Below are 19401 nucleotides of genomic sequence, written 5' to 3' on the forward strand. Positions count from 1 at the left end.
GTTCTTTGGACAAACCAGATGGTTACATCCTACATTAAATCTCTGCAAGACCCCAGGGAATTGGAGGGGCAGGGGAAGGTGGAAAAAAAAAAACAGAAGAGAGGAACAAAGATGAATTCTTGGTAAGCCAGTGAGAGATTGCAAAAGAGAATGCAAGGAGCATACTGTCATAGTAGAGGGGCTTCTCCCCTTTTAACCAAGGAGAAAAGGAAATTGGCTGCATAGGAGAGGGGAAGGATCCTTAATTCCTCTGCACAGAGAAGAAAGCAAGGCACAGAAGTACTCATATGCATTTTATTCTGCTGTCTAGGTCTGTATTTATTGCTCCATTCTGCACAATTGTTTGGGGATCTTCACAAAGTCCCTGTTATATTTTGTTATCAGTCAGCCCTAAGAGATAAAATTTCTTACAGCAAAGAAGATACAGATAGATAGATAGATATTTATAAAAGATATATAAGATATGCCCGTAGGGAATGTGGAGTAGACACTGATCCAGCAAACCTAAAACTGCAGATAGCCAGGTGCTATGTCTGTAAGCCTGTGTCCCAAAGTCACAGCTGGGAAGGAACCTACAGAGCACAAAGGAAGCTTGAAAAAAAGATTTGCCAGGAGGGGGAAGGAAAAACACCAGATCCAGTGCAGGAGGAACCAGTTCATGAATAACAGGGGTATTTCACTCATTGTGACAGTCTTTACTGATAAACAAGGTGTACCAAGAAATAGAGCAGTATGGAGACTCCTGTTAGAGTCAGTCAGTCGGAGTTACATGTCAACTTTTAATAATGAGGGGAAAATAACAGCTCAGAGCAACTTCTGCATAGTTCAGCACCCAGCCTCCAAGAAAGAGCACCAAGAATTTCAAAGATGCATGCACCAGCTAGCAAGGTTAAGAATATTCTTCTAAACCCAGAAAGATGGTTTCCTTTTCCAAGCTGGAATCCCTCTTTCTATCCTCTCTCACCAAATCATGGATGTCCTCATTACCCACATCGAAGTCTGCACTGAAGCACACCATGATTTCCACCTTGATGTCTCCAACAGCAGGGTCCATTTGGCAATTACAGGTAGCACAGGACAGTGCTACTTTCAAGTTTTAAACATGTTGCTCCTTGAATTCACACAAAACCAGAGCTCTCAGTTCAGCCTTTTCATTTACCATTCATTACACTTTAAGGGTAGCATGTCAGCATAGCTGGGCAAGTCACTGAAGATCAATACTCAGCAAAAGCAGGCACTCTCTGGGACACCAGAAGAGACTGGCATATTCGCAGCCTCCTGACTATCTGTTATTAAATTATTTCTATCCCCCAAGGTAAGGCTTGGGGTCCTACAGTACAGAATGGCAAAGGCAGTCATGACAGAGGATAAAGGTATGTACAGTTTAAAATTAGCTTCTCCTACAAAGCAGCCCACCAGATACAGTGTCTCCTGTGCTTAGCTTCTCCCTCTACCATACCTTTACTGAGATAACACAGCACCGGGGCAGTGGAGAAAGGAAACAGCTGAAGCATGGGTGAGACATATACCATTTGGAAAAGCCAGTGAATAATTTTGCCCATTTTATATCTTGGTGATTTTCTTCTGTTTAGGACCAGAGGTTCTCAAACTTTGGGAATTAGCAGACCACTACCAGGGCTCCTCAGCGCTTTCAGTGGAGAGCAGCATATTGCCGGCAGCGAGCTCCTGAAATCAGTGACGCTTGCTATGAGTCCACTGACTTCTCTGCTTTCCCCCAAGGCCATCAGAACTGCTGTACCATTGCGGGGGTGTTGACAAGGAAGAGCCCCTCACTCCCCGGAGCCTGCTCCATGGCACTCAAAGGGTTTTCTCAGCCTTCAGCATGTCTGCCTTCAAATTTAGCATTTTCAGTTTTAGGGTCATTGCAAACCTGACTATGGCTAAGTCTGAACTGAAGAACTGTTAATAAGAGGATAATGAAACAAACCAATATGAAGAGAGATGCTTGGCTTTGAGATTAGCTCAAAGAGCTTTTTTGGAAAGCCTACAACAGCCTGAACAGAGTTAATTTGTGAGGAAATGTCACTACTGAAAAGCTGATATGCCTCACTGCTATGACAGAAGCAATTCTTGCCACCATAGTTTCACAAGCCTTGATTTAAACTGATCAAACCAGACACCTGCCTATGCAAAATAATATGACTTACATCAGCATCAAGAGAAAAAGATGAGCTTTGAAGTGAGAGAATATTAATCTGGTACTGTGATATACGAGTTCTTATGCCTAAGCACTTGCATATTGTAAAACCTTCATTTCACTTGAACAAGAGTGCTAAAACATAGTCAAACTGAAACAACAGGAAAGAGGTTTCTTTGAATCAGATATATATATTTTTTTCCTTTTTCTTTCCTCCCCAAGAAACTGTTTTCATGTCCCTCCAAGTGTTCTGGAGTGTAACCAGTCTCAACTATGCAGGGGGAAGAAAGGAAGGGTGTCACTGTTAAGCAAATAATTTTCCAATAATCTTTCCCACAGTGCGAGTTTTCCACCTGGGAGGTCAAACATCAGGGTCAACATTTTCTGCTCTAGCTCTTTATACTAAGTTTCTAAATAAATAACTGGTTTTCAGAGGGTTTGTACAACCCCATTCCCAGCTAGAGCTGCAGGTGCTTGCTTTGAAAGTCAGGCTAGAGTTCCATTTTAGGCTAAAAAAATCATATATGTACCTATCATTTTCATAACTACACTTTTAAGTCTTCTAGACTTTCCATTTAATAGGCTTTTTACAAATGCAGTTTATTGAAATTTAGGACCTCTTCATTTGTGGTGAGGAAAAATCTTTTTAATCCACTTACACCTTTATTAGACTTGCTCTTTAAACAGGTATTTTTGTTTTCCTAATACAAGAGGGGCTTTCCAGGAGGGGTGGGAAGGGTTGATAAGATCACACTTCTCCCACAGCAGAAAAACACATAGACCATACCAGCTTAAGAAAGCCATAGAAAACAATACACAAACCATTGCAGTTTGCTCCATGAACACAGTGAATCCATGAAAAACACACTACTTTGAACAAGCTTATCAGTTCAGGACAAATTTGAATCTAAAACATTGGTTTAGAAGTTTACCTTGATCCTTCAGGGTGGAAAGGAGATTAAGAGTATAAAACATTGTTACTGCTGAGACTTACAGTACATACTCCTGCATAACGTCTCCTCAGGGGACTACCATCTCCCCAGGGACTACTGTCTCATGAGTTGATGATGAGCTGGAAACAAGCCCTTGTGCTTATTTCAGAAGAGACTAGAGAACCTAACACAGTCTCCAGGGGCCAGGCTTGGCTTTGGATTGGGAATACACCAGGTAAGCCTTTCACTAAGGTCAGGGCACTTCTCAAAACTGCTCAGACAGGACAGTGCTTAAGCAAGGCTGTTTCCAGGAAGAGCTCCAGCTATCTAGTTTGGAGTAGCTAGTCCCAGGAGAGGGCTCAGGGCTGCAACAACAACCTGTCACAGCAGTGTGAACAGCAGGACATATGGGACAGAGGCAGATACGGCTGAGACCTTTCCCATTAGAGCGCCATTTTAAGGAAGGTGCCCTAATGTCATGCTTGCCCACAGCAAGCCCTTGCAACCAGTGTGCAAGCTTTAGAGCAGAAAGCTATTTACTTTTCTTTTGGTAGTTTGCTTTCTGATGGTTTGATTCCCTGAACTAACTCACTGCAGGATCAGGCAGACACCAGTGTTGGCAGAAGGAAGAGAAGAGAAGCAGAGTCCAGACCCACAGCAGCCCCAATTCAGATTGGCTTGGTCTGCTCTGGGACCAAATCTCAAGTCTAATGCAGTACCCATGCAATTAGTTTGCAGAGTGTCAAATTAAACTTCTGTAAAGTGCATCACTTAACATTAACAAACCAACTAGTCTAAATTAAACATTAGTATGGAATGTCTATTAACTGCTCTTCCCCACTCACCAAAAGCTACTAGTTCCCTGAAAAGTAAAAGGCAGTAAAGCCTATTATAACAGGCTAGCATAATAAATACAGAAGTGTTACAATGAGGCATGTAAAAAAAGTCCCAAAATCAGGCTTATCATCAAACATTAACATAATCTGCTTGTGTTAAATGTCTGATTATGATTTGCCTTGCAAGAACTCATGAAAGTTTACCAACTTAAGCACACAATATACTTTCACAGTCTCAGAAATACAGCAAACCATATAAGAAGCGTATTACTTGCTACTCTTGAGTGATGAGGCATAGTTTTACAAGACTGATTTAGTTAAAAATTTACTTGATTTCCAATCCAAGAGTTGTGATAGGCCTCAGGCCCATCTTACCCAGCTGAGAAATTGATCTCTTTACTGCTTGTTACAGAGAATTTAATGCAGTGACATTTATGAGTTTCTGCAGTAGGAGCTTGCAGAAGTGCAGGCTATCCAAGTATTTCACCATAAATATCATTCAGAGGAAGTTTTAACCCATTACAGCAAGAAACTTAAAGTGTCTGGCTTTCATTGCTTGTTGTTTTTTTTTTTTTAATAAAGGATTTTATATATGTCCGTAAGTAGACTTTTCCCCCCAAACATTGCATTTAAGAGTGACATTCACTGTATCACAGCAAGATGTGGTCCCTTTATTACTACCAGCAAAATTATTGGCATCAACACTGCATATCCAGAATCAGATATTACACAGGCGTCTCAGTCCCCAAGTACTGGATGGACTTGGGCTTGCTGCAAAGGCTAACCAGCACTCCAGATCCAAAGAGATGATGCAGAGAACCATGAGTCTGCCCTCAATCAGCTCAGATCCAGCAATCTTATTAATTTGGATACTGCACCACAGAAATTAGGCTCTCCTAGTCTTGAGCCGGTCCTGGAAGCAGCACAGCCACATTCACAGAGCCCACGCCAAGAGGATTAGGTCCTGCCAGAACCAAGTTGGCTCCACACGAAGCCATTTGCACATGTTTGCACATGCAGTATGGCTTACTTGTAAACCAGGACAAAGCCACCCACAGGTAACTAAGGGCTGACTAACTTGGACTGAGTAGACCTGGCTCATGTTAACTCACTCATGACTAACAGACACACCGCATTCAGTTCCATTGTAATTGTAGGAAATGCACCAAACAGCTCATTAGCTTGCACTCACCTTGCATTTGACCAGAAGACAAGTGACTTGTTTTCCTGGCATTTGCTGCCAGCACATCCCCACTAAACTGCTCAGTCAACAAGTGTCCAGCTGCTGTATCTGTGCTGGCAGGACACCTGCCTCGTTTCTTATGTTTCTTCTTCCACATGTCCTCCTCATCCTTTTCTTCAGAACCAGAAGACTTCTGCAGAGCAGTACTGTGTCTCAGGCTGTTTGATACTCTGCCACCCAGGGCATCACTCATATTTAACAAGTCAGCTGCAGCTCCATGCTGGTTTATGTAGCAGTCTTCCTCCACCTCCAGGTCACCTTCTGGGCTAATATTGGCATCTTTTTTATGGTGACATCTGCTCAGAGTGGTTTGGGGTTTATCTTCATTCAGTTTCTCAAATCCTCCAGACATGGGCTGTTCCAGACGAGATGTTCTGACTGGTGAATAGCTGTGCACGTTCAACCCGTTCCTCGCTACACCGTCTTTCACCAGGCCTCTCTTCAGGGATGGTTCCAGATCTGAGCTGGAGTCACTGGGAGTGTTCTCTTCCAGTTGCATCTTCTGCGCAATGTGATTCAAATAGGACCGGAATCGGCCACTGTGGTGCTTTTGCACAAGCCTGGCATAAGCATTCTTCTGAGGAAGAGCGGGCTTGCTTAATCCTTCTTTGGTACCTTTGGCAGAAGCACTTCTCACATACCCCAGCTGATCCATAGTGTAGTAAAAGGCCCAGACTTCAAAGAGTTGTAAATAGACACAGGGGGGAAAAAACGGGTTATTTTCTCAAAATAAAGGGTCAAAGAATTGATTATGCTAACAGACATGAAAGTTCACTAAATAAGAATGCATTGATCTTTACAGAAATTGCAGGATGATGAGATACTACACTGGGCATGGGGGTGTTAAAGCACAATCAAGTCAACAGCTGCCCTGTATTAAATCACTGTCAGTGACCTAGGAGTGAGCCTGTAAGCCGTGTCTGTCCATATGCCACACAAAACAGGGATTCTGTCCAGATGCTTATATCCCAGATATAAATGATTCCTATAATCCTCTCTTCCTTGCCTTTGAAAGATCTTGGCAAATAAAGGCAGTAACTGACAGATGGTGTTAGATGCATAAACTTAGAGGTTACCAAAAGTAAAATCTTGTCATGTCCAACCTGGAGTCTTCAAAAACAACTGCATCCTTACTGAAGTGCTGAAATGTTGCAGTAAAAAGAACATATATCGCCTCTTACCTCATTTCACATACTTGTATTTCTACAGTGACTGACTACTAGATAATATAGGACGCTTGCTTCAGATATCAAGACTAACCGTTTCAGCTTGTCATTCTAGCCATAAACCCACCCTCAGTGTAACTGAGATGAAATAAATTCCCCAGAACAACTAATCAGCTTGCAAGAGCTCATCATTCTTCGTGATTAATACACACTGGCTACCACTCCATCCAGCACCAGTTTCTGTAGATAGTATTACACTCCCACCTTTGTGGCATGAGAGTGGATCAAGGGTAGATCAAGCATCTTTTGTTTGTCTCAGCTGCTCTACCTTTTAAGTTATCAGAGGGAAACAGTCTAGTACATTTTCCTCAGCACTACTACTAAGGAAAATTATAGGCAGGGACAGGACAAATCAATGATTTTTGCTGTATCTAACATGAAAGAGAAATACAAATATTGATAATCAAGCCCTGTATTGACTTCTCTCAGAGCAACTGCTGTCTTCTGTAGATTTTATAAAAATGCCTCTTTCTTCCTTTAAGGCACATTTGAAGCTGAACTGTTGTATTTCACCCCAGCTATTATGTTGAGAACTTCAGGGCCTCGCTGTGACCTCTTATATGCCAGAATTGATAGGCACTGGACTCTGTGCTGAAATAAAGGATATTGTCCATCAACCCTCTCTTTTTTCGCTTCTCTAAGCATGGGGGTGTTGGCAGGTCAAAGCACAGGGTTCAGCAGGAAAGAAGTCCATACTCCCTTCCCTACTCCCACCACACTTGGAATTTATCTTCTCCCTTAACCAACCCTCTTCTCTCTTTTGCTGCGGTTGCACAGAGGACAAGCACCCAGGCACTTTCCTCCTTGCACGTATTGCCTGGGAACTGGCCATGCTACAGAGACTAGGGGTTGCAGAGTTGGTTCCTCCTCAGAGTGCCTGCTCTGGCCCTTTTAGAGAAACAACACACATTGCAACTTGATTTATTAAGTAATTGAGCACGGATGTGAACAGACTTCCCAATACAAAGCAAAAATAAAAAATCCCTGAATAAATAGGAAAAATTCTTTGTGTGGTTTGTGATTCTTTTTCCTAAGATTTTCCATTGTTGCTGGCCAATAACTAAACTTTTCTAATAGAGTGACCTGCTACAGAGCTATTACAAAACCCTCACACGGGTAGGTCTACAGTAAGCTTTCTTTTAACGTCATCTTCACCAGTTGCCAATTCAATAGAGGTAGATAGCATTTATAAAAGCCAGCGAGAGTACTCTCCAAACAGTGATTCCAGCATACAAAAGTTTGCCATTTTTACCTACAAGTAAAGAATAAAAATTTGCTTCTTGCCACCACTACAATTTACATCACATTAATCACGTTAACAATTAAGAATTGTAGCACACACAAGGAAAGGTCTTACAAGCCCCCTAAAGATTATAATTTCATTATTAGCTTCCCATAAGTGCCCACAAATTCGTGGCTTCCTAGCAATCGAGACGCAGAGCAAAGGCACAGGTAGGTAAGAGGTACACCGACCTTGCCTGGTTCCAGCAGGCAGGGCAGAGATGCAGATACCCTTGGCAGTGGGAAACACTGCTCCACGTCTCTCAGCAACCTCCGGGAAGGAAGTGCCAATGGAAGATGCTCACTTAACTATCTGGGAAGATCAGCACTTGCCTTCAACACCCACACGTCATCAAGCTGTGAACACAGGATTTTTTCAAGCGCACCACAGGAGCGAGCACAGGCGCATCTGCTGCAGCACGACGAGCACCGCAGGGACCACAGCTCCAGGGCCTGCCTTCCACATTCTGTTGACCAGTGACAAGCCCAAGGCCAAGCCCTTCTCCCACTGCCTCACCTGCCACACACGAAAGCGATTTCTTTCATGTGGAGCAGCAACGAGCACTTCGGGGACTCAAACCGGACTACCACCGCCTCGCTGCAGCGCCTGCGCCGGGACCTGACCGCGCACGATGATTCTTCAGCCCGGAACGAGCCGCCAGGGCGATGCCCGGCGCCGGGAAGCAGCAAAGGCCCGGGGCTGAGCCCCGCCGGGCCGGGCCGGACCTCGGGATGGCGGCGGCGCCGCGCTGACGGGCCCGAGCGGCACCGGACCCGGCCGGGGAGCTGCCGCCCGCCGCCAGGGACCCCGGTGACGGGCCCCGGAAAGGGGGGGGGGGGGGGGGGCGCGGCCAGGCCCCCCCGCCCGGCCTCGCCACTCACCGGCCCGACCGCTCCCCCCGCCGCGCCGCGCCGCTCCGCGCCGTTTAAATGTCCCAACGCCCCCTCCCCGTCCACTTCCGGGTCAGAGGCAGGCTACGGGCCGCGGCAGGGCCCAGAAGGCCTCAGGTGCGAAGCGCTCGCTCCCAAGTTGGCAGGGCGGGCGCAGCCCCGCGGCCCCCCCACACCCACGGCCGTGGGGGGAGGCCCGGGGCAGGACCCCCCCCCCCGGGCCCCACAGCCCAGGCCGGAGCCCCGGGCAGCCCCGGTGACACGGGGCAGGCTGTGATCCCGCGGGCCCTTTGTACAGCACCTGGTGCAGCCCCAGGCCTGGGGGGCTTGTCCTGAGGGAAGGGGGCCGTGAGGGGCACCCGCAGTGGGGCAGGGTGTCCCTGGGGGGTCTGGGTGCCCATGAGTGGGGCAGGGTGCCTGTGAGGGGGGCAGGGTGCCCCAGCCCCTCTCCCCCAAGGGAGGGTGCCCACCCGCAGGCAGGGCCTGTGGAGGAGCCGCCACAGCCCTCGCGGGAGCAGGACGGTCCCCGGGGCTGGGACACATCCCAGGGGATTGGGGAGGGAGGGCCGAGCAGCAGGCAGGAGGCCGGGGGCTAGCCCCAGGGCTCCCGAGGGTGGTGGAGAGCCTGTCTTGGGTCTGCCCAGACTGCCAGAAGTGGGGAGCTGCCGGGAGGGCTCAGGCTTGGCCTGCAGCCCCCCTCGGTTAGTGGCAGTAGGGAACGATCCTCAGTCCTCACAGGGCCAGGGCACCACGGGGAGGGGGAGAGGGAGGGCGCTGGCCGGCACCGCAGCAGAGAGCAAAGCCAGACCTCCCCACCAGCCTGCAAAGCCATCCCCAGTTGTTGCAGAGTGCCCTTTCCAGCCAGCGCCAGCTGAAGCCTCTGGCATGGTTTTGGTCCAGCTCACTGCCAGCGCTCCTGCTGCAGCCAAAGTTTCCAGTCAGGCAAAAAAGCATAGTTTTAGCTGATTTAAGATTATAAAGAGGTGAGACTGGTGTTTCAGTTCCTTGGAGACTCTCAGAGCTTTGAGGGCATCTGTGCCTTCAAAAGCAGTGCAGGGAAGCCTTCCAGAACTGTGTGGCCTCACCTTCACTGCAAAGTAGAGCAGGACAGGCTCTCATGCTCCTGTTTCCTGAGCCACTGGCTTTCCTGTTCCCCTAGCACTGGAGGCCAGGCACAAGGCAACCTGTTGAATCCTCCAGCCCATTCACACTACATCATCCGAGCAAATGACTGTTCACAGTTTTGAGTGGCAGTGGCCTGATATCTGCTGGGATAAGTCAGAGCCTTCGCATCAGCGGGTGACATTAAAGCAAGAAACAGGACTCCAGAGCTGGGACTTTTACCCCCTTCTCTGCCTGTGGCTGCAAGCCTCCCACAGGGATTTATAGCGGAGTCAGATCCAGGGTCTGGCTGTCTGGGAATAGGTGGTTTGATCATCCTGCTGTTTTCTGCAAACTCAGCCTGGGTTTGCCAAAGAATTTCAGCCAGAAGAAAAACTGGGGTGCAAGAAACTAGCCTCATGGCGCCACTGCTGGGAAAGGAATTAGCGTCTTTTGAGCTCTTTGCCTGGGGCAGCCCCTCAGGACGTGGAGGAAGGGTTTGAAGGGGCCTTGAGCTGACCTCTGCAAGCAGGCCTCCAGTGGGGAAAGGTGTGCTGCGTTCAGCCTTTTCTTCAGCAGGAATGCGGGTCTGAGCAGCTCTCTATGCTGCCCCTTCACTCCAGGTGGGGCAGATGCCTGCTCTGTGGTGCCCCACATCGAGCGGGTCCATGCCCTCAGCACCTGGTGTCCATCGCCTGTAGAGGCCACGAAGCTCTCTGTGATGCCTGCTCAGAGCGTAGCATCATCTGGGACTGCCAGTCCCGTTCCTCCTAGACACGCACTTACCTCGAGACCCTCCTGCCAGCTGGCACTGCTGAGCCCTCCCTGAAGCCGTGTCGAGAAAGCTGTAGATGGAAAGGCTGGAGGTGAAGCTCCCCACAGCAGCCAAACTCCACCAGCCTCCCCCCGTGCAAAGCCACCCACAGAGCCCTGGGAGGGCAGCTCCCAGCTGGGCTGTGGCTGCCCTGCTGGAGCCAGGGATGTTTCAATCTCAGGGAGCACCAGTCTCCACTGGCTCAAAAGTTCACTTGTAAATACAGTAGGGACAAAAGGAGGCTAAGAGCACTAGCTGTGGCCATCTCACATCCCTCTCCCTACAGATTTATCCTGGTCTCATCTGCAGCTCTGACAGGATCTCAGAGCCCTGCAAGCTTGATGGGAAACTTCTGGGGTGAGCTTTGCTGGTGTGAGTTGAGCATCTTGCTGCTGTGCAGCTTCAGCAGACAAGATCTCTGTAGGCTTTCTCTAGTGGACACGTCATGGAGCAGTCGTGGGTTGCAGCCCCTGAACCCCAAAGGGTCTCTCACAGCATGCACAGCTTCTCCCCAGTGGCTGCCCTGCTCATGGAGGCTGTGAGGATGGGGTTCCCAGCCTGCGCTGGACACAGACCGCTCTGGCTCTAACCTTTGGGTCAGTCAAGGGAGCTGTCCTGAGCACAGCACGGGGGTTTTCCCATGGGAACCATGGGGAGCACACCACATATCTGCCTTCAAAAGCACAGTCAGATCTCCCCATTCACTGGGGTCCCCCTGGCAAAGGCACCGTGTCTTGCTCACGTGAACTGTGCAGAGCCAGAGGGCTAAGTCTGCGGTCCTGTCTGCCAGCACCACTGCCGGTGTTGGGCTGAAAGATGGGCCCAGCCTATCAGCTGCCCTCACTCTGGCAGCTGTGACCACCTCCAGGAGGGGAGGGAGGTCTTAGCAGTGGGCACATCTGCCCTCTCCCCGGCACAGCCAGGAGGCAGCAGCCCCCACACCGAGCATGCCGGGAGCAGCAGCCTCCGCACAAGCCTGACAGTGAGAGAGCGAGCGGCCCTCCTCCGTGTGAGCAGAGCTGCCAGTTGTGCAGCAGCTGGTCCCCCCCGGCACTGAGGATGGAGGGCGTGCGCCGTTCCCAGCAGGAGCAGGCTCCGGGGGAGAGTGCGGCTGTGTGGGATCGCCCTTTCAGTGGAAGGGTGCATGCTCTACCCCCTCCTCCCACTCTCCCAGCCACCACCTAAGTAAAGCAATTGGCATGGGCTCTGCTAAGATGCAGCAGTTGCATGTCCCCAGCTGCACCGGGCTGGCCCATGCCATCCCTTTGGGCTGCTGTCCCCATGGGGAGATGCGAGGAGCTCGCCCACCTGGGAGAGCCGGAGATGGGACAGGGAGGACCCCGGAGCCCCCAGCCCCACCGCCCCCCTCACTGCGCAAGCCAGGTGGGAGCAGGCAGCTCCTCTCGCCTCTCCTTGCCGCTGAGTCACGCTGTGTCTCTGCTCTTCCTCACCCCCGTGGGGATGCAGCCAAGTCCGTAGCTTGGCCAGGCTCCCTTGTGCAGCAGGTGGTACCACCAGCTGCAAGGGCTTCAGCACTCTGCGTTCGTTCCACCGGAGATGACAGACTGGGGCAGGGGGAGCGGGGGGATTCGGTGTTTGTTAGCATTGCTGCCTGCGTTCGCGCCTGCGGTTGAGCAGTGATATCATGCGTGGTGGGAGGGATGTGGCTGCACGGCTGGACACCTCCGTCATCCTCGCCCCCTGCCTCCAGCTGGGCCCGTGTTGCACAAGGGGCCGGCGCAGCCCCCGCAGATTTGCAGTGTGCTGCCCAGCTCCCCTCTCCCGACAGTGGCTGCGGGCCTGTAAATTTGGCCTAGTCCACAGGGTAGGGGCTGTGTTTATGCCCCATCTTGTGCTCTGCCCCATCACTGGCCCAGAGGGACAAGAGATAGCACAAGTACGTGTCACCCTCCCGGGTGACAGCAGACCCCTGCACGGCACGTACCCTCCCTTCACACCATTTGAAAGAGGGTGCAGGCAAACATGGCAGTGGGTTGGACACTAATGCAGGATCTCACCAAATCAAATCCCTCCCAGGCAGGCGGGGAAGGGCTGCGCTGCTTCAGTCTCAACTTCCGCGTTATCTCCCATCCACATGGGCCTCATGGCAGCAGAGCAGAAAGGAGCACTCACCTCCTTGCCGTTCCCACAACCCTCGAGAGCAGCTTGTGAGCTTTCTGGAAGGGAGCAGGTCCGTGGGTGGATTTTTTCCCCCTGGACTCTCCTTCCCCAGGGTCCTGTAGCAGCAAGCCCAGCCTAGTGTCCCGGCTTGCTTTCCCACAACACAGGATTATCTCACCATCTTCCCCCAGGCAGTGACTGGTAGCTGCTACCAACATTCATGGCTGGAACATGTTGCAGCACCTCAGCCGAGGCGAGAGCTTCGTGGGGCTTGTTGGATAGAAGCACCCTGCTTACGAAGGCTTTGGCTCTTCTGCTGCTTGTGATTTTGCTGAGGAGCAAGGGCCCACCCTGAGCTCGTTTACATCAGTGTTAATCAGGAGTGACTGGCCAAGTGGATGGAGCCGCCCCAAGATGACTAAAAGAGGGGAACCCTGGATGAGAGCAGAGCAGTTCCTCTTACGAGTCTGTCTGCCTCCAGCGTTCCGCCCCGTGGATACAGACACTATGGATCCAAAAGTCTCCCCTTCAAATCCTGATGCCATCTTTCATTGATGCTAAATATTTTGAATTGCAGGAAGTGAAATGGGGATTGAGAGCAGTGGGGTGCTCTGCCTGTGTCTCTCTGGTGTCAGAGCTAGACCCACACAGTGCAAGGATATGCTCAAAGGCGGAGCAGGACCTGGCCACAGGTTTGCTCTGGAGCCTCTGAGCACCCTTGAAAATGTTTCGATTACAGCATCTCCCAAAAAGTTATGCCAGAGTTTCGCTCACTTTGACATTGCTCAGGCATGGGGAGCTGCCTGAGACCTTGACCTAAGGAAACAAGGCATGCTCGGGGGGTAGAGGAGAGGGAGATAGATTTGTTACCATAAATAAGTCAAAAAACATCTCTCTCCATGACAGATACCTATCTGCTACTTGTGTCACAACGAATGTGGTCTTGCCCCACCTGTCCTTCAGCTTCTCCAGTTTTCTCCTGAGCCCTCCATACCTCTGGGTTGGGAAATATACCACAAAAGATCAGGACTGATGGGTTCCCATCTCCTTTAGACAAAACACTGCCTGGAGGAATGCCGGCAGCTCTCCCCCAGGCAGGAGGAGACGCCTGATCTGGCTGTTTGTCCAGCAAAGGGAAAGGAAAACCAGACCCTGCCAGGGAGGAATAAACAGGCCCAGAAAGAGGTGAAGGAGACAGTGGAGGAAAGAGATGGCATGCTGGGGCAGGGCATCAGGGCATCAGGTTTGATGCCTTGCTGCCTTCTGCTCTGCCTAGAGACTCCTGAATTTTTCTCCTGGATGTCTTCAAATCTCTTCCCCTGAAATCCTCCCTGGTTCTAGCTGCTCAAATCTCTTTACAACGTGGCCCTTGGTTTCCTTTAGTGGTCTGAGCCTCCCAACAGTGCTCCAAGCAGTTTTGGAAGAGAAAGCTCTCAGCTCCCGCGGTGACGGGACACACAGAGGTGCCTGGGACACGGTCCCAGGGGCCAGGTCCCACCAGGGGTGGGTGGTGGGTTTCCACTGCACCTGCAGTGCTGGGGAACTGCCCTGCAGGTGCCTGAGTCGTGGGGCCTGAGGGAAGCTCCCAGGGGCCGGGAGCACGGGCAGAGGATGGGCAGTGAGTTCAAGCCTTGCCTGATGCTCACGGGGAGGCAGAAAAGGCACCTTTGAGGCCAGCAGGGGCTAACAGACCACACTGCTGCACCAGCTCCAACCTTGCAACCTGTCCGGCAAACCCCCGCCGACTAGCAAACTCATTGCACAAACCCCCCCAAGCCGTCACCACCCCATCCCCTGCCCCGCATGCGGGAAAGCATCTGCGCAGCTGCCGCGGGGGCTGATCTGGGGAGAGGACGCTGCGGGGCCGTGCGGGGCCGCCCGCGGGGCGGCGGGCCAGGCGGGGAGGGCGAGCAGAGGGGACGCGGCGGGTCACGCTCCGGCAGAGGCCGGGCGGCCGAGGGGCGGGCAGGGCACGTCCCGCCGGCTCAGCGAAGGCGAGCGGGGGCAGCCGCCAGCCCTGCTGCTTGCTGGCAGGCGGAGCGGTGAATGAGAGCGTAACTTATCAGTATTACCTCATGTGAAAGCCCTGCGCCTTTGTATCTCAAGCAAACAGTGGCCATTATATGCGAGCGGGCTCGCATTGTTGTTCTGTCCGGCTGCAAAAGGTTAGGGCTGTGGAGCCCCGCACGTCCACACGGGCTGCCGTGCGGGGCGGCGGGCAGAGCCTGCGGCCGCCGCCGCTCCCCGGCCTTTCCCAGGCACGGCCGAGGCCCGAGCAGGCCGTTATCTGCCTCGCAAGGCTGAGCCGCCGCCGCCTGCCTCATCCGTGGCGCGTAAATCCGTCCCGGCCACCGGTCGCGGCGTGGCCAGGCTGGCGCCCTCCCCTCACCCCGGCCGGGGCACCGCTCGCGGCCACCTGAGGCCACTCGCGCCTGGCGTCCACGCTACCCCCCGTCAAAAGAAAAAATGGAAAGCCCGACTTCAGCCTCAACGGGAGCATGAGCCAGAGAAGACCTGTTCCCAGGGACTCGGCCACCGGTGTCCCCGAGACACCGCGGATTTGGTTCCCGGCAAAGCGCTCTCCCCGTGCAGGGCTCCCCGCGGTCCCTCACGTCCCCCTTGGCCCACGGATGCTCCAAGGAATGGCTGGGGAAACCCAAAGGCTTCGCCCCTGAGGAACCGTGCCAAAAGGGGCTTCCCACCGCCCTGCGCCGGGTTCCCTGGAAATCAGCTCGGAGGGGGACTGGGGAGTTTCAGGGCTCGCCAGGAGGAGAGCCGGCAGGGAGCTGCTTCTTCAAGGGCGAGAGCGTTTCCCGCAGCCGAGCCAGGTGTCAGAGGCTCCTGCCAAGCCGGGAGCTGCAGGGCTAGGGAAGGCCTGCTTGCCCGCCCCGGATGCGCACACAGCCCATGACGGCACAGACCCTCCCTGGGGTGACGCAGGACACCATGGCACAGCACAGAAGGAGCCAGCGGGCTCCCGCACCGTGGCAGGATCCCCCGTGGGCACAGACGTGGCGTCTGTCCCCAGCTGGTCTGCGGGCTCCTTCCCTGGGTGCTCTGCACAAGGCACGTCTCCCTCTGGCCTCCGTTCCTCCTCTGCGGAGACAAACGCGGTGGCAATAACCTGTCCTTTGGCCTTTCCGGGCCATCATCTCTTTGGGCAATAGCTCTTGCAACAGGGATGTTCAGTGCCAAAAATGACAGGCCTGGGCTGACATTGGGGCCTCCAGGCAGGTGAGATGCTGCCAGACATCCATTTTTGGGAGAACCATCTGGGAAAGGGGGGACAAAGAGGAAGGACGGAGCACATAGCTTGGAAAATCCCAACGACCTGCTCCTGCCTTAGCTAAAGAGCCAAAGCCGCCGACAGTCGGAGGCGATGCAATTCATATCCTCTGTGGACTGACACAGAGTGAGACTCACAACATGTACTCACCAGTGCATTATAGTTGCTTAATTTTCTCTGTGTTCAACAAAAGTCTAAAATGTCATGTTTCCGCTCCAACCAACCCAGTGAGGCAACTCAGCCCTGGAGCGCAGCCACCTCAGCTAAGCCCCAAGGAAAAGAAATACCCAGAAATCAGGAGGAGGCTGGAGCAGCCCAGGTAGCCCAGACAAAATGCCACAGGCCACAGCATCAGCTGGAAGACGGGAGCTCAGGAAGGCATGAGGACAAGCCCTCTGAGGGGCTCTCTTGACATGAGCGGCTCCACCACCTCCCACCATCCCAGGAGGACCTATTGGCAGCAGTACAGGCCACCACTATGGGGTTCACTTGCGAGAAATGAACTTTAGTAGGTTGTTTTTTAGGTCCAGCTTCTCTAAGCCCCCTAAACAAGCCCCTGGAGGTAAATGTGTCTGTGCCACCGAGCAGCACCAGCCCGGGTGTCTCTGCCTCCTGCCAGGATGCCATCACCTTGCTAGCAAAGGCCCTGGGTGCCTCTCCCTGGGGCTTTCTCCTTGCCTCCTAGCGGTGCTGCCCTGGGGCGGTTGGAAGGGCCGGGGATGTCCTCCCCATCTCCCTGCCCTTGCTGCTGGGGCAGGCAACACGGCTGCAGCTCCATTCCCAGTCTGGTCCATCAGGGCAGCCCTGCGGGGCCTCTTCCCCATCATGGTCCCCGTTTGGGAATAGGGGATGTCAGACACGCATGTGTCCTGGACCCGTGCCCTCTTCTAGACCCGAAAGGAGACAGGGGAAAATGTAAAGTCATTTATTGTTTCCTGTAAAACCTCATGCAGCAGAAACATCCAAAACAAACAGCAGGGATGTTCAAACAGGCTGAAAGCTGCCATCAGCATTTCAGAGGTAGAGACCCGGGCTCGTAGGTGAAGCAGGGCTCCCCACACCACATGACCCAGGAGCATTGCACCCTGGCGCCGTCCCGCTCACTGTCCAGCCGGGTGCCCAGGTCCGGGGCTCCTGGCAGCCACATCTGAGCCCTCTGCCCGGCATTCCTGCACATGGGACAGGAGAAGACGGCCAGCTGGGGGCAAGAAGGTTATTCCACAGTAAAGCACGCTGAAGAGGATCTTCCCGAGGCTCATCGCCTGCTGCGTCCTGCCCAGGCGGTGGAACCAGACGGGTCGGTTACACCTCATGTCACCTCGCTCACTGCCTCCCCTGCCACCACCATGCGTGGTGGGGGCTGCTCATTTGGCCCTGCAGCCGAGACTGAAATCCCCAGGCAAAATGGCTTTTCATTGAACCTGCTATCATCAGACACATGGAAAGGCACTGTAAAACCAAAACAGGACAAAATTTGAAAAACAACCTTTTAGAGATAAAATTCCTTTATCTCCTTCCCCCTACAGCAGTTAAGCCTCTCGCTACCACTGCTGGCACCTGTCCACTCTCAAAGAGCACAATTGTGGCAGAGCGCAGTCCCTGGCCCCCCGGTTCCCTGCCCCACCGAGATCCCCCAGAGCACTCTCCTTCCCATCTAGTCCCACCCTGATGGGGCTTATAATAAAAAAGCTACTGCTGTGTGATCTCAGACCCTGAATAGTGTTCTGGCAAAGATCAATGCATATCTTGTTCCTGGGGACTGGTACTTGGTGTTGGTGCCGGAGGGGAATTAACTCCCACCTCCTTATACCGGCTCCATTCCCCATCACTGCTTGCCCACAGGCCAGGTTTGCTGCTCCTTTCCTGGACCTCGTGCTTTTCCTCATGATACCCTGTGCACACCTGGGCACACTCCTGCATAAAACACATTCACTGATGTCCAAGGAGCCAAACAACCCCTGGTGCCTATCTGTGTCCTCCTGCCACCGAGCCCCTATGAACACTGCTGCAAGCATCTCAGGGTACTTTCATCCTGTCACTCTAGGAGCAGCAAAGGTTGATGGAGATTTGTCTGCTCCCGTCCTTGTGTCCAGTTCTGCAGCCCAGACCCTTGGCACCTGCCTCCTCGGGAGATTTCAGGAGATGGCAAACACACGATGGAGCCCAGCAGCCTCATGGCTGAAAATTGATTCCCATGGATTGCTTCCCATGCACATTAATGCCCTTGGCTGGCCCTGCTCAAGGCAGGTATGGAGCAATCCAGGCAGGATGGGCAGAGCAGCAACATTTCAAGAGTTTGTTCCAAAGACACTGTTATTAGCACCTCTGGGCTTTGGGACAGTGCTCGAACCTGCTTAACTGACAGCTCTTAACGTTGGCCATCGCTTGAAGGAAAATGTCTGCTGTTCTGGTGTCTCCATCATGTTCATGCACCATTCTGATGTTCCTTTATGCAGAGGAACAAGAAATCCTCATACTACAGTTATCTTCCACTCCAGCATGAACCACTCCTTGGCCCACAGGCAGCAGAAGAAACATAAATCTGGGCAGTGATTTCCCCAAATCAACATAGCTCCCTTATGAAGGGCAAGCGGGGAAAAAAAGGAGATAGCCGTCTGCTGCTGCTGTGACACAGCTCTTTTTGGGCTAGAGTCCATGTTTCTGTCCTGCTTTTAAACAGGTTGAGGTGGGAAGACCTCAGTCAGGTTTTAAACCTTCTTGGGAGTCTTCCTCAGGAATGTGCCTGAAACTTAGCTTTTAACTTCAGCAGGGAGAGCTGGAGTCCCAGTGCTGCCCAGTAAGATCCACCCACACCCCCAAGGATCGCTCACCCCTTCCTTGTGATCAAAGGTTTCTGCAGAAATACCTCGTGCTGCTTTCACAATTACCCTGATGACCCATCTCCTCCCACCCTCCAGATCACGCTGGCACCCATCATAGTTGGATGAATCCCCCTGGGTCCCCAGGCGCGTGTACCTGCGCACTCTCCCTCGCACACACGCACGCTGCTCTCACTTCCCCAGGCTGTAGACACTGACAGTCCAACCCAACAGAGCCCCTTCTCAGGGGTTTACCCCACTTCGGTACAACTTGCCAGTTAGCATCTCCCGACTGTTAGTCCTACAGCACTGATGTTCTCTGCTTGAAGGCAGTTTCCAGCACTTGCAGCTTGCCATCCTACCCTGGGAGCAGTACTCTCCGGAGCGGGGGATGTGTCCTGGTTTTGGGTGATGCCCAGCAACCCATCCCAGCAGAGGCCATCAGACCCCGGTTTAACCCTGCCATTTCTCAGGGTCAGAAGAGCCCTGTGAGCCCCCCTCTCCTCCCACAGCTCTCGGCTCTGTTTGGGTCCCTGGGTGCGACACGGAGGGGTATATCCCCCCGCAGCCACCCTGCAGAGGAGCCGCCAGTCTCCATCCGTCCCCTCTCTGGTGGTGGAGGCAGAGAGGCTCCTCCAGAGAGCAGACCTGAACCCAAGCACCCCAGTCATGCTGTGCCAGATCCCCCTTGCT

General features: G+C 52.7%; 1 protein-coding gene across 5 annotated transcripts in view; it reads right to left on the minus strand.

Annotated features, from left to right (window-relative positions):
• DIS3L2 (DIS3 like 3'-5' exoribonuclease 2) overlaps positions 1 to 8482 on the minus strand; it is a 204414-nt gene extending 195932 nt beyond the window's left edge. The window contains exons 1-2 of one of the 5 annotated variants that reach the window (XM_067301734.1): positions 8194 to 8482; positions 5119 to 5844 (exon numbers count right to left, since the gene is read on the minus strand). In XM_067301734.1, the coding sequence (XP_067157835.1) occupies positions 5119 to 5824 (706 nt within the window). In that variant the 5' untranslated portion in view covers positions 5825 to 5844; positions 8194 to 8482. Of the gene's footprint in view, positions 1 to 5118; positions 6271 to 7868; positions 7999 to 8193 lie in introns of those variants that run through there. The other 4 variants (XM_013941819.2, XM_067301738.1, XM_067301737.1 and 1 more) reach the window with 4 other exon arrangements.
• Positions 8483 to 19401: the final 10919 nt, after the last annotated feature.

The sequence above is a fragment of the Apteryx mantelli genome, chromosome 9, assembly GCF_036417845.1.
Source record: "Apteryx mantelli isolate bAptMan1 chromosome 9, bAptMan1.hap1, whole genome shotgun sequence".
Classification (NCBI taxonomy): domain Eukaryota; kingdom Metazoa; phylum Chordata; class Aves; order Apterygiformes; family Apterygidae; genus Apteryx; species Apteryx mantelli.